The 14,382-nt window shown below is 40.2% G+C and overlaps 1 protein-coding gene across 9 annotated transcripts in view; it reads left to right on the top strand.

Annotated features, from left to right (window-relative positions):
• Positions 1–14,382, top strand: part of EPB41L4B (erythrocyte membrane protein band 4.1 like 4B) — a 173,114-nt gene that overhangs the window by 117,866 nt on the left and 40,866 nt on the right. For 7 of the 9 annotated variants that reach the window (XM_061344297.1, XM_061344294.1, XM_061344293.1 and 4 more), the window contains one exon: positions 5,352–5,419. In XM_061344297.1, coding sequence (XP_061200281.1) covers positions 5,352–5,419 — 68 coding nt within the window. The remainder of the gene's footprint in view (positions 1–5,351; positions 5,420–14,382) is intronic. The other 2 variants (XR_009724039.1, XR_009724038.1) reach the window with 1 other exon arrangement.

The following is a 14,382-nucleotide window of genomic DNA, read 5'->3' as shown; positions in this document are numbered from 1 at the left end:
TCAGCAAGGATACCTTAGACTCGGGCAAGGAGCTGAGGAGATGATGCAGCAGTCTTCCTGAGGTACAGAAGGGGAGGGAGGGTCTCGATAAACAGAATGTGGGAAAAGGGAAATCTTTAATTTATTCCCCAGGGTACTGGAGGCAAATGTGGCAGTGGTGTCACAAGACTGTGACAGTGCATTGTGGATATGTCAGCTATGTCTGCTAGCTGGCATGTCTGTAAGTGCTAGTACATGATAAGACAAGTACTGTTAATTGCAGTGATGTGTACGAGCCCCGCCACAGCCCAGGAGATACATGGTGCCAGGCCCTGTTCAGAGGGAGAAAAACAGAGTAGTCTGTTTCCAAGAGACTTAACCATGATGCTTTTCTGCCTGAAAGGATACATTTGACATATTAAATCACCAAGGTAGGTTTATCTTGGCAGGGCGTTCTTCCTGATGATGTGTTGCTTAGCCTGTATTATCTAATGGGATCAGCCAACAATCTGCTTGGCTGACAAATGACCAAAACATTGGTGAAGAGCTGAAAAATCTGGTATGCTTCAGGCCTCCTTAGCATCCAGAAATCGCCAGGATAGAGAAGTTTTTAGAGGCCACTGCAGTGAGAGCCATTGCTCCTTTTAAAGATCTCCAAACAGGGGCTGTAGCAACAGGACAAGGGGTAATGGGTTCAAACAGGGGAAGTTCAGGTTAGATCTAAGGAAGAATTTTTTTAATGTGAGGGTCATGAGGCACTGGAACAGGTTGCCCAAAGACGTGGTGAATGGTCCATCCTTGGCAGTGTTCAAGGCCCGGTTGGACAGATAAATCCAGCCAACAGGGCTTATGAATTCATGCATGGAGTTTCTCCTACAGGCCGTAAAGTGTTCCCACCCCTGCTAGAAAGCTCAGCAGGGTCTGATGCAGGGTCCCTGGAGCATCCATCTCCTCTCTGAAGCTCCAAAGGACGAGACTGCCAAGAGAGCAGCCAGGGGGCTTATGGGTGCTTAGGAGTCAATTGAAAAGCAGGCTGAAAACTGTTAGGATCAGCCTGGCAGCCCAAAAGTAGGTCTCTTAGGCAGCTCTGGATGCAATTTGGTATGAAGTGCTTTTCTCCTCTTTTCATCTTTTGGTGAAACTACTGTTTCTTGTCTATGAAGAGAGCCTGTGCAATGGCATTTCTGTCCAGGCATGTTTCTTGTCTCTAGTATGATAAAGTAATGTTTTACCTTTGTTTCTGACACCATCCAGAAAGTTAATGGCATATGAAATCAGAATGTCAATCATTTTTCTTCTGCTCTGAGCCTGGTGCAGATAAGAAAAAAGAATGATATTGTGTGGATGGATTATATGGATCAACCTTTAATTTTGTTTGGTTTGCACTCTGGTAGCCAGCTTGTTTCTCTTTGGGTAATTATTAATTGAATTTGCTTCTCTATAAATGAAGTTTCCAGGTCTGCTATGCCCTCAAATATCTCCCTCTCGGAGCAGCATCCTCAGGGTGAGGGAAGAATCTGCTTTAGGTAAGGAGATCTGAACAGCTCCATGCTTTTGCCTGTGTCCTTACACGGCTCATTGCTGGGCTTTCTGTGGATGACAGCCTCTGCCCAGCTCTTCACATACATTCCCCACCAAGTATCTCCTGCTAGCCTTGTCTAAACTCCCCTGTGCCACTGATGGAGGGCACCCTGCAGTAGAAACCCAAATCCTGGCCCTAGCATGTGTGCTTTTTTTCAACTGAAGGCAAACCATCTAGGAATTATATTGTGAGAGCTGTGTACAGGTATAACTCCTGGTTTACAGTCACACATAGAATGGTTTGGGTTGGAAAGGACCTGAAGATCATCCAGTTTCAACCACCCTGCCATGGGCAGGGACACTTCACACTAAACCATGTGACCTAAGGCTCTGTCCAGTCTGGCCTTGAACACTGCCAGGGATGGAGCATTCACAACTTCTTTGGGCAGCCTGTTCCAGCGCTTCAGTAAAGAACTCACAGTAAAGAACTTCTTCCTTATGTCTAGGCTGTTTCAGTTTAAACCCATTGCCCCTTGTCCTGTTGCTACAGTCCCTCATGAAGAGTCCCTCTTCAGATACTGGAAGGCTGCTATGAGGTCTCCACGCACCCTTCTCGTCTCCAGGCTGAATAGCCCCAACTTTCTCAGCCTGTCTTCATACAGGAGGTGCTCCAGTCCCCTGATCATCCTCGTGGCCCTCCTCTGGACTTGTTCCAACAGATCCATGTCCTTTTTATGTTGAGGACACCAGAACTGCACATGATACTCCAAGTGAGGTCTCACCAGAGCAGAGTAGAGGGGCAGGATCACCTCCTTTGGCTTGCTGGTCACGCTTCTTTTGATGCAGCCCAGGATACATCTTTTCAGTAAGGCTGAGGAAGTCCTTGTGTAGTTAGTGAGTGTGATTTACAGAGTTGGGAGGAAAACAAAAGAAACATGTTGTCACCTGATGATTTACTGACCTCCTTCTGGAAACAAACCAAAAGCCGACAAGTTAAGCAAGGGCAGTACAGTTCCTGATAGATGAAGCCCTTTGCAGAAGTGTTTGCAGGTACATTTTCCTGTGTCTGTTCATTCACAGACGTGGAGGAGAGGCATAGGGTGAAGAGAATTAGCCTGTCCTTATTAATATGTATCTGCCAATGCACAGCTGTGTCACCTGGTGTACACACCTCATCACCCAAGGCTGTTCAGGCCACTCCATTTTTTTGCATGCTCTCTCTCTCCCTTTAGTTTAGAGTGGGATTGCTCATTCACTGATGTGCAGCACTTACTTGTGTGTACAGGAGTCTTTTATGTTGTCTAAAGCATGAGTAATAATGGAGAAAATTAATACTAAGAGAAGTTTGTGAGGGTGCTGATCATGCGGTTTGCATGCCGATTACACCACTACTGGAGAAGCAGGCTTAGACTTCCAATGCAGAGAAGGAAAAAGAGAATGGTAATGTAATCATGGACCTGAAAGAAAACAAGGGTCAGCTATTAGGGACTAATATATAAAAGACCTCTCAATTGGCTAATAAGGTCCATGGCTTATAGTGTTTAAGTAGGTTGGATTCTAATAATTTCATTTCTGGTCACAGGTGCTGCACTGCATCCTTGATCTCCATATTCTTTTTTCTATTGTTGTGTTCTAGTGCATCTTAAAAATGCAGCTCAATTAATTCAGTGAAAATTGGTATAAAGTAAAATTTATGGTATTAAAAAGTAGCCCATTTAACACATAGTAAGCAGCTAGCTTGTCAGGCTTAACAATAAAATATTGTTAAGACATCAGTGTGGAAGTAGAGACTGTGTATTAAGTTTCTGACAGCCAGATTCATGTTTACAGCTTTCAGAAACCCAGCAGCTTTATAGAAAGCATTATAATTTCTGTAGAACAAAGGAAGATTACTTCAGTGCTCATCTATGCCAACAAAGAATAATTTTCTATGCTTTCTCTCAATTCCTTAAAACCCATTTTTCCTTTCAAGAAAGCACTAAATTTGGAATAAACAAAATGCTAGACAGAGCCTCTAGAGCAGAGCTAAATTTCTTAAAGTTGTTAATTTATTAACATTTTTAAAAATTGCACTCCTGGTCCTGAAATTATTCATGGTGTGATGCTAGTTCGCTGATAACCTTAGCTGCAAAACATTTGGTGGCTGAGTTACAATAGTGGTGCTGGTGTGATTATGTCCACTTTTATCTGACTCATTAATGCATTTGCCCAGGACTAAGGAAACCTCTGGCTGATGGAGATTAAACCCAGATATATAAAAGCACATTGTTGGGGTAGAGCTCCCCCAGTGCCTACTGCTGATCCTGTTCTCCTCTAAGCTAGCTCTAAACTAGCTTCCTCTGTGTAAATCAGCTCCCTAAGGGAAAGACAAACCTGCTGATGAGGTTCAGAGGGTTCGCTCTTTGCTGATGGTGGGTTTGGCATCAATGTATAAGGTGCAACAACTCTAACAGGAAGGGTTACAGAGGGACTTATTTCAAAATGCTCCCTAACCTATATCTAAAGTACGTGCCTGGGCTTCAGTAGACCCAGGACAGAGTTCACTCTGCTAAGCTCCCAGTGCTTCCAGTTTAATTGCCCATATAGTTAATTATGTGTACAAGCTGTAACATCCTGTTCCCACCGTGGCTGAAGATCTGGTAAATAATGACCTGGGAAGTGGCAATGAGGGTTTTGTTCTCTCTGGCACAAGGGGGAAATGAACCTAAAACTATCACAGCTTGGGAAGCTTTCCGAAGCACTGAGTATTCCTGCTGATAATTTGTAGTTCTTTGCTAAGGTATAGAAGAAACTCAGCTTTGATTTTGTTTATTTTTCTTATAAGGATCTTCAAATGGAAAATATCAATGTTTATTGAATAGAAGGTCTCACATCAAAATTACAATATTTTTACATGCCTGTAAAATCCTTTGACTTGGATTTGATGGATTTGAAGGAACCTGTCTTATCTTATTTGAAGAGGGACTGACACATTCAATTTGATTTGATCTGCACCAATGGCCCCAAATTATTATGGTTCAGATATTCAACATTGAAAATCACTCTGTTGTAGGGCCATTTAGCAGAATGGAAATGTCAGAGCCTGCCAAATCCATTACTGATTTGGAGATACTCATGTGTCTTCAGACAGTATTTTCTGTAGAGGAGTGCATTGTTGCACTGACACTGGCACTTACACATAGACTGTGGAACCCTGCATCTCAGTTGAAGAGTATAATCTACCAACACCTGCCTTAATTAGGTGTTTTCTGTGTAATCAAGTAATTTTCATGTAAGTCATTTTGTGATACTAGTATTTTCAAATCTATAGGCAAATGGTATGTGAGAGACAGGACTCTGTAATTTAGCAGAGAGCAATAATGGGCGAGATTTTCTGTGATTTGTATGTACAATATGATTATATGTAGGGGATCCCATTTTTCAATTAAATTTTTGAAGTCGGTATGAAAAGTTGGCATCGTGATTTTGCTTGGACTACATAAATATTTATTCTACTCCAATTAAAAGAACAACTTGACTACAGTATGTTTGCCTGGGCTGATTTTTATTACTTCTGCTCAAATGCTTTCTGGAGGAACCAATGGTTTCTTTCTTCTTTATCCCTATCCAATCTCTTCCTAATACTATTGATCTGCACATTGTACATTGTAGCTCATTGCAGTGAATCTCACAGTGAAAATCAAGTTGAGATGAGTTAAAAAAAATATTGCTGTGCTTTCTAAAGTGGGCAGAGTAGTAATTTGGGGTATTGCAGTTTTCTGGGGTGCTTAGAGGGGTATATTTTTAATAAACAGTTGTATTATGCTAAGTATATGGATGTCATACTAAACTTTGGCTCCTTCTTTTAACAGGCTGTGAAAGAAGAGTCCTCTTTTGTAAATCCCAGTAAGACCTCCAGCCTGCAGGACCCTAATGTAAGGTCTGTTGTTTCTTGTCCATAGGGAAAACATCAAATAAATGCGTGATGTAGTGAGGCGTTTTCCACACAGTATCTCCAACAGATGTTACAGGTCAATTTGCTCATCCTCAAGTTCACCAAGCAATGGCCTGTCTGTCAGAAGGGTGCTTATTTGATATGAGTATACCACATATAGTTGAAGAATTAATAAAAGATCAGCTTTAAAAATTAGATGGAGTGTATATACTTAAACAATTGATAAATTCTGAATGTAAAAAACAGGTCCAGTGACAAACCTAAACACCTTGTGTAAAAATAAGTCAGTTTTCATAACTTCTGTATCAGAAGCGTGCTAGATACTCCAAATCGGAATATCCTTGTGTTTTTCTGATGGCTCATTTGCAGGCAGTAGTGACTAGTTTGGATTGTAGTTTTATTCTGATGAGGGTGGATAGAAGTCTTCCTTTTTTGAAATGGCCATTTTAAAGAAGCATATTAATTGTAAACATTATTCGAATGGCACAGTGTGCTGTCTCTCCTCAGGTCACTTGAGAGGAGATTACAGCATCAGTATTTGAAAATTGCCTACCTCTGTATATGTGGTAGCACAACCAATTTGGACATCTTAAGTATCCAAATCTGAGAGGAGAATTGAATGAAAGAGAACTATGAATTCAAAGCAATTACACTGGCTGTTAATCAGCTAATATGCAAGTGTATATGCTATGTATATGCATATTCAATATATACATGTATATGTAATATACATATGTACTAGAACCCTAGTTATCCCATTATTTTATTTTATAACTTTCTGGTGGTGACTCTTGCAGTTGAAAGCAGACATTTAAGTATCTTATAGAAAAGTCTGGATGAGGGGTGTAATGAATTACATTTGACAGATCCTTCTGAACGCAAAAAGGAACAAAGTTGTGAAAGTTTGTCCACACTTTCTTCCAATGTGTACCTTTCCTATAAGGTGAGAAATCACCAATAGTCTTCAAAAACCATTTCATTGAATATTCCTTTCAGATCAGATGGACTAGCAGAACTGCTCTGTTTGCTTAGTGAAAACATCTACCTAGAGAATAATGGTGAGGATGGCTGGTGGTGCTGAGGCAGGAGGAGATGTGAGAGACAATTATATTGCTTTTCATGGCAGTCCCTGTCTTGCCTGCAGTACAGCTGTGATTCCCAGTTCCACACATGTCTCTCATCTTGGGACACCCTACAGAGTTGTAACTTCTAGCCTGGCAGGCTGTGATTTTCCCATTTGTCCAAGGGGCTGCGAAGTCTACATGATATTTACAATCACCCATTTTTCTCCTGTGCAATTGCCCTTTCTAGGCCTCTACAACACTTTCTTATGTCCACTGAGAAAATTCATCACATACATTTACACAGTGACCTATTTCTTTGTTTAATAGAAATGGGTTTCATGTAGTGTCTTTGCCACAAGAGCCTTTGTGGGATTGCTGTCACTTCCAGAAGCACTTCAGGAGGACCTGGATTGTAAAGCCATGTGTGATTTGGAAAGTGGCTACAGACTTGTTTTCCTTACCTTCTGAAATTCTTACGCTGAACCTCTGTATAACATACGTAGAAAAGGCTTTCTATTTCACATTTGGTAATGGATTCTCTCCTGCTTCATCATGCTGAGCTGTAAATGAATTGTGTGCTTTGTAAAGTGAGTAAGAATGGCAACCTGGCTGTAAAGCTGATGTTACTGTTTTCTTTTGCACACATCCAAGCTTATAAACTCATAAAAGCCACTTTGGAGTTCTCAGTATGCAGCAGACTGGTGTATATTTGTCTAATATTTATTTTTATCTGGTTTATGTCAAGCATTGCTTCCTCTACCATCAGTTCTGCCAAATGATATGGTATTGTTTTATTGCTTTGTGTCTGTGTCCTGGAGGTACAAATATACAAGTAATCAGTGCTCAGGGATAGACCAATTTTAACAGCTTGCATTCAAAACTCAGAGAATAATGCAAAGTAAATACAGTATATAACCAATTCTCTCTCTCCTTCAAGTGGCTTTCCTTTCTGCAGGGACATATGCACTCTTGCAGACAGCCACAATGTGACCTTTTTGCTAATAACATCCTCTATAACCTCTATTTTGTGGACTTGGATGGACACAAACAAGCCTTTGCTCCTCTAGGAATTGCATCTGAGTAGAGCTAAGGGTTAGTTCATACTGATCAGACAAGTCACCTGGGATTTTTTTCTCTTGTTTAGTTGAGAAATACAAAAATATCCTTTCTACAAAAGCCCTCCCTGTGGAATATATTTTTTATTCCTGCAAGAACCCATGCAGACATTCCTGTGGACAACACCTGTATGAATATTTGCAGATGTTTGCTTGCTGAAAGATCTTGCCAGTTGAAACCAGTGTCTGTTGCAGCTATTTAACAATAAATACCCTTTTTATGCAAGGGTTTACAGCAGGGACAGAGTTCATGTGTTTCATTACTGGTGACTATACAATACATTAGCAAAATGCTCTGTTTTTTCCAAACCCATGCCACTGGGAAGTTTGTTCAGGCTACCTAGTAAACAAACATATGCAGTTTTGATCATTAACTGAAGTATGAATTGTTCATACAAATAGGGAAATAGAAGGTGAGAAAGAAGGGCAGTAGTGCTTGTTTGATTAAAGAACTGTGCTCTCTTTGCTACCATTTTGTCTGCTCATCCATTGCCACTCTGAAGATTACACTTCTAATGAATTAACTACTTGGATATGGCCTGTAATCCCCCTGAGCAATTATTTTAGCATCTGCCATGGCAGACTCAATTTGGCTAACAATTGCTATAGCTCTTTGTAGAATTAGTTCTGGTTCAACTAGTAATTACTCATATATATGTGTGGTACTGCCACTTTCACTGCAAGCAGGTCTCCAGTCATTTTGTTGGGCATGGCCTCGGAATTCTGTTGTGTTTATGCAAAGTTGCCATGTGTCTGTCAGTTTATTCGCCTGTTTTCTGTCTCTGTTGGCAAACTGCAGATACTTCTATATCTAAGTCACTTTAAATATGGGGGGGGGAAACACAGCTGAAGCTGAAATTGCACTGTTTTGTCAGCTTTCATGAGGGAAAAGCTTGTGAAATTTGCTCTGCTGTTTGGTGCAAAGGCTGGAAGTGTAAGGTTGTCTCATGATCTTTCTAATAGCTCACCTGTACATGCCAGATTAGGCTGTGGGAGCATGTGGGACCACAGAAGAGTACAGTCCTCCCTCCTCCCTGCTTTTGGAGAGCAGTGCTGTATGTTTCTTTATGTCCTTTCCCTCCTCTGATAGGGAGTGGTTTTTTTTTCCTCTCACTCTTTCAAGTGCTGGTCCCCACATTCAGTGAAGAAAAAGCTAGCGACTCAGTAACCCAATACGTACTACACTGTCCTACCTTACACTCTCCTTAAGCCTCAGTGAAGACTGATATACTGGGGACACAGTTGTACGTTCCCCTTGCTGACCCTGCTGCTTTGCTGATAACCCCTAGCAGAGCAGCAGACCTGCACAGCGACAGTAGAAGTTGTCTGCTTACCTAAGCTGGATCCGTGCAGGCTGCACATGATCAAAGTAAATGAAAGCAACTAATAGGAAGGGAATTTCAAAAGTGAGTTAAGCATGAGAGCTACGAGTTACCCTGATAAGAGACAGGAGTCCTATCAAGAAGAGTTAGACATGGCTTTATTACAGCATTATTGTAACAGACTTGAAAGCACACGGCTTCATCAACATCCAAGTAATATCTACAGAGAAGTACAGCCCAGCTATATAGCTGAGGCCTAAGCACTTTGGACAAGGCAGAACTTAACGGTGGTTTGCAGAATAAGAAATACCTGAAAAAAAAATTGTTATTTATGTATTTGCATTATTTTGGTTTTTATACTGCCTGTATTTAGTCAAGAAGAGATACAGCTGGTTTGCAGTTACTACTTTGCTTAGTGAGGCATGCTTTGCTAAGACATGTAGTAAAAATGTGTTTGTGTGGACATTGGTCTCATTTGGAATTTACAATGTCAGTCATTTTGCAGTGATTTTTAGTCGTACTTCTTTTGGGATGTAAGGCCCAAGTCTGCAAGGGAAGCAGTGATCACATCATTCCTTTTCGTGACCAAGGAGAGGAATTTGTCTTCCACTAGAGCTAGAAAAACCTTTCTAACAGAACATTTTCTTCTTTAGTGTTGTAAGAGAAGAATCTGTCATGGTGCTGAATGGGCCAGAAGGGATTATGAGGATTTAACAGAGGTATCTCCATGTCTGTTAGGAACTTCCTTACACCCAAGTATCTGAGTTGGTGTCCAGATGGAAGTGTTGAGGGAGAAGTGTTCGGGGAGAATTCAGTGATCAGATATCTAATTTAATTTAGGTTTGAGATTACTGCATGTTCTTATGTATAATTTTGGTAAGGCTCTCATCACCTGCCTCCAGATGGGATTTTTTTATTTGGTTCTTTTAGCCTTGAGAGATCAGGGTTCAGGCTGCCTGCCAGAACATTTGTATAATGAAGGAAGTATAAAATACTGTAGGAAATATAAAAATAACAATTGTGGTTGCCCAGTTTTGTATCACCTCCGGTTGCACTTTCCTGTGACCAAGAGATCCAGCCTGTCTACTGATTAGGGATGCAAGGGTTTTTCTCCTGCAGCGTATCAAGCAAATGTGAATCACATAGTCACCTCCTCACCTTTTTGTAAACCTCACCCATTTCTTAGTAAAGGGGTGGGCTACTAGAAAGATAACCTTTTGAACTTACTTTCCAGAAATTTACCCCTTAATTGTGAGCCTGCTTCATTTGTTAAATGTAATAAGTATATGGCTAACCACAGAACCCCATCAAGATAGTTCCTTCCATTATTCCTCAAAGCTTTGCCAGACAGAAGCACCATCTGTATAACTTTCCCACTGCCTATACACAAACTTCTCCTGAAGACTCTTTGAAGTGTCTGTTTTCCCTCTGGCTATGACCATCTGGGTAAGTCTAAAGCATGTATATGCGTGTGCGTGTGCACACAGATTCACACATGCAGAGCTTGACTATTTAATACAAAGTCTACACTTTCCTATTTTGTTCTTTTCTTCAAATATATCTGAACGTAATCCCCAGATTAACACTGCTGTGCCTTCTTGAGGGGTTCCAGCGAGTGAAGAATTAGACCAAAATAGTCTAGATGTCAGGAGCTGCTAATACTTTTGAATCAGTCAAAATAGTGTCTGTCCCTGGGCATAGCCTGTTTGCAAGCCAAGTGTCCATCTTGGGACAATTCAGAAAGTGGAAAGGTTATCAAAAATGCCTGAAGTTAAACAAAGTTTGGCAAGGAACAGAAGTTAAGTTGGTAAGACTTGACAACAGGATTTGTTCATAATGTGGTTTTTTCTTCATGGTCATTTGAAGCTCAGAAAAGCTTAGACATGATGTATGTCTGATTCAGGTGAGCTGGCTGAAGGTCTTCAAGTGCTGGTACATGTGAACACTAACACCTTCTTCATTTGCTAAATGTTAGTCTTCATTTTGTGAGTAGCTATTTACTGTTACACCCACAAGACTGTCCAGGTGTTAAAATAGATACACTCTTCTGAGGTTGGGTTTTGGGAATTGTAAATAGTAATTGACATTGTTTCTGTGAAATTTTAGTTATTTATTGTAGTATTGTAGAACTGTTGATTGGAAGGGACATCTGGAGGTCAGCTAGTCCAGCCTTCTGCTCAAAGCAGGACTTTCACCAAAACAAGATCGCATCAGCCGTGGCTTTGTCTATCTGGATTTTGAAAACCTCCAAGGATGAAGGTCATATAGCCTCTTACCAAGAATACTGATCAAATGTGCAAACACAAATTCCTGCATTTCTGAAGCAGGCACCCAGTAGTTTTCAGTCAAGTGCCCTCTTCAACTGAAGTCCTCAAGTTGGTTGGTCAGTTATTACTGTTCTTGTTGCTGTTGCCACTTGCTGTTTTGTGCCATGTGGTACATTTATGTACTGCAATATTTATTTTCCCTTATAGCATGCTTCTGGATTGCTACCAACTTTGGCATGCTTTACATCCCACATGGTTCAGGATTTGTCTGTGGATTTCTTTCTGTTTCAACCAACTGCTGCATCACCCTTTGTTGATCCTTGTTATCCAAATTATCTCATCTTTCATAGGATTGCAAATAGCAATATTCTTCTTCTGTGGGAGTAGGTATAAGCACCAGCTGGAGCTTTGTGCATTCATTTATTCTAATTTTCTTTGTAAATCTTCCCATCCAAAACCAAATTATGCTATTACATTAAGACTAATTATATTAGGAGCTGCTCAACACGTAATGTAAAATTAAATGTTATCTCACAGAGCTTGATGATGCTGCACACCAGAAAAGAAGGCTGGAAAGTATTATATCAAGTTATACAGGGTACAGATGAATCAGAATTAATAGTAGGCACTCTTCTGAATGCCCAATGCAGAGTAAGCTTTGCTCATACAAATTGTCAATGTGATTCCCTTGCTGAGGCTCATGCATCTGCTGTACACCAGGCTTTGAGTTTGGCTGCCTTTCAGTTTATGTGAATACATCCTACACCTTTCCTGACCAAAGTGATGATTCTTCTTACGTGTATCATTTATGTATCACAAAGAGAGGAGTGTCATTCAAAGTAATGTCTGTATTCTTATGCTTTTCCCTTTCATTTCTCACCTGCACATATTGTATTAGCATTTGAATTATCAACTTTTGGTTTGCCTAATCTAGACACATTTTGGATCTGAAACTAGCCCTCAGTATTTGTCTTTATACGTATGCTTCCACTGAATGTCAGAGTAGCTTTTCAACAGCATATAAGTGTGTGCATAGGGAGTTTTTTTCTACATTATCCAACAGTATGTACTGTGTGCACTGACTTTTTCTATCAATCAGTGACACTGATTTAGGACTCTTTGGAATCACAAGAGTCCTCAAGACAACATTTTTTAGGGAAAAAAACCCAACTTTCCTTTTTTTTTTTAAAAGGAAAAGTAGAATCATGAGGTGGTAGCAGATCTCTCAGATAAGTGGAGTTTATTGTACAGCTGCTTAGCTGCTCAAGACTTCAAGGAACATGAACTGACTTTTAATTAGAAATTTCAATTGACATGGATGGCTGTGTCCCACAAAGCTCTATTGGACATGGTATCTGACAGCAGTTCTTACAAAGACTGAAACTGACACCAGGTCTTTGAGTCTGTGGATGGTTTCCAGGTAGGTAGCTTCTAAGAATCATAGAACTGAAGTTTTGTACCAACTATCCAATGAGAACTGCAGTAGGAGATGTCCATGTTGACAATTGGAGGTTAAGAATAAGCATGTCACCTGCATGATTCTGGACAGCTTGTTTCTTCCACTCAAAGACTTCAGTTCCCTGGAGGAATAGATGCATGCAAATGAACTTTTAGGCAGGTCAGAATTGATCCTGATCAAAAATGGTGTGTAGTTTTACCTGACATTAGCTTCAGTGAATCCAAGCATGTTGTGTTTTCTTAGAATCAGAATGGACTTAACTCTAAGAGGCAGAGTCTGAAACATAACATTTAAATATCTCCTTCTAAATGGATCATGAAATATTCTAGGAAAACTTAAAACATCATCTAAGTTGGCTTCTTCCTAACAAATATTGATTGTTTTTAAAAACCTGCTTTTTCATTTAAACTTTACCCTAAAAAAAACCAACACCATTAATTCTCCAACTGAAAAATTTCAACCAGCATTTCCAAAACCAAAGTGAATAGCTAAATATACATCAGCCTGGCCTCAATCCAGTAGAAAGGCTAATGGATCTGCTACTCTGGCTTTTTACAGGAACTTCATCCAGTAATTTCTGCATCAAAGTCATAACTTCAAGCTGAACTCTTGCATACCCTTTGCATGCCAGTTTGCATTAAAGATTGCAGATAGGACACCTAGTTATGTTCTTTGACTTCATTCCAAGTATTGAAGACCTCTTTGACCTGTTGCCTGAAGTCAGATGCTGATGAACTGTAATTGTACTATTAATCTCTGAACTACAGAGCAAGGAGCAATAGTCATACCTTTCAGATGAGGTTAAACTGATGAAATACCCCACTTGAGGTGCATTTCTTTCTTTGTGTCCTGTAAACTGCACCAAGGTTCTTTGGAAGCCACAGCATTTACAGTGGCTGTCCTGATTGCTGTACGGAAAGGTAGGATTTGTAGCTCAGTTTGACCTTAGATACCTGCTGTTGACTTGCAACATTATTCTGAGTTGGGGAGAAGAACATTTTCTGTATTATCATTATCTGTCTGTTGGACCACAGGAACATCACATTTTCATCTAGACTGCAGATACATTTTCATTATAAGGACAAGGCAGAAGAGGGAATTTTTTGCTTTGAAAGAAACAGAACTCAAGTGAGGAGGGTAAGGAAAGTGCACAAGCTGATTTTGGATTAGGTTGCTGCTCTGTAGCAAGGAGCTTTGATGTACAGATGCAATCTATATAAAAAAAAAAGGTAAAAAGAAAAAAACCCTTTCTTCAGAACTTTTGATGATGACAATAGCTTTCAAATGGTCAAATAACATTTTGGAGAGCTAACCTGTCTTCTGAGTAAAGCTACTTTATCAAAGTGAAAAAGCACAAATTATTGTGTCTTAACTTCAGATGGCCATAACTTTGGAAAAGAAGGAAGTGTGAGATCCTTAGAGCACAGACTCAGAAAAGCTGTGCATGCTTGTGTGTGTTTCCTTAGTGCGTTAGGCTATGTCTTTGATGCATAAGACAACAAATCTATCAGATACTCTCAGTCTTCTTTCTTCCCAAGATTTCACTACCATATTCCCACGCAAAGGAAATTCTGAAGCAAAAAATCAGCCAGTATTTTTCTGTGGGCATTTTTGTTTGTTTGTCTGTTTGTTTGTTCCCCCATGAATCAGCACCTGAAGGTCGGTCTTTATGCAGATGGCTGTATCCTTATAAATCATGGGGCTTTTAGTTTCTACCCCTT

The sequence above is a fragment of the Neopsephotus bourkii genome, unplaced genomic scaffold, assembly GCF_033783945.1.
Source record: "Neopsephotus bourkii isolate Nb327-2 ecotype Australia unplaced genomic scaffold, CSIRO-AGI_Nbou_v1 NB_207, whole genome shotgun sequence".
NCBI classification, from domain to species: domain Eukaryota; kingdom Metazoa; phylum Chordata; class Aves; order Psittaciformes; family Psittacidae; genus Neopsephotus; species Neopsephotus bourkii.
The sequence above is the reverse complement of the archived record's forward strand: the minus strand, read 5'-3'. Positions and strand labels throughout refer to the sequence as shown.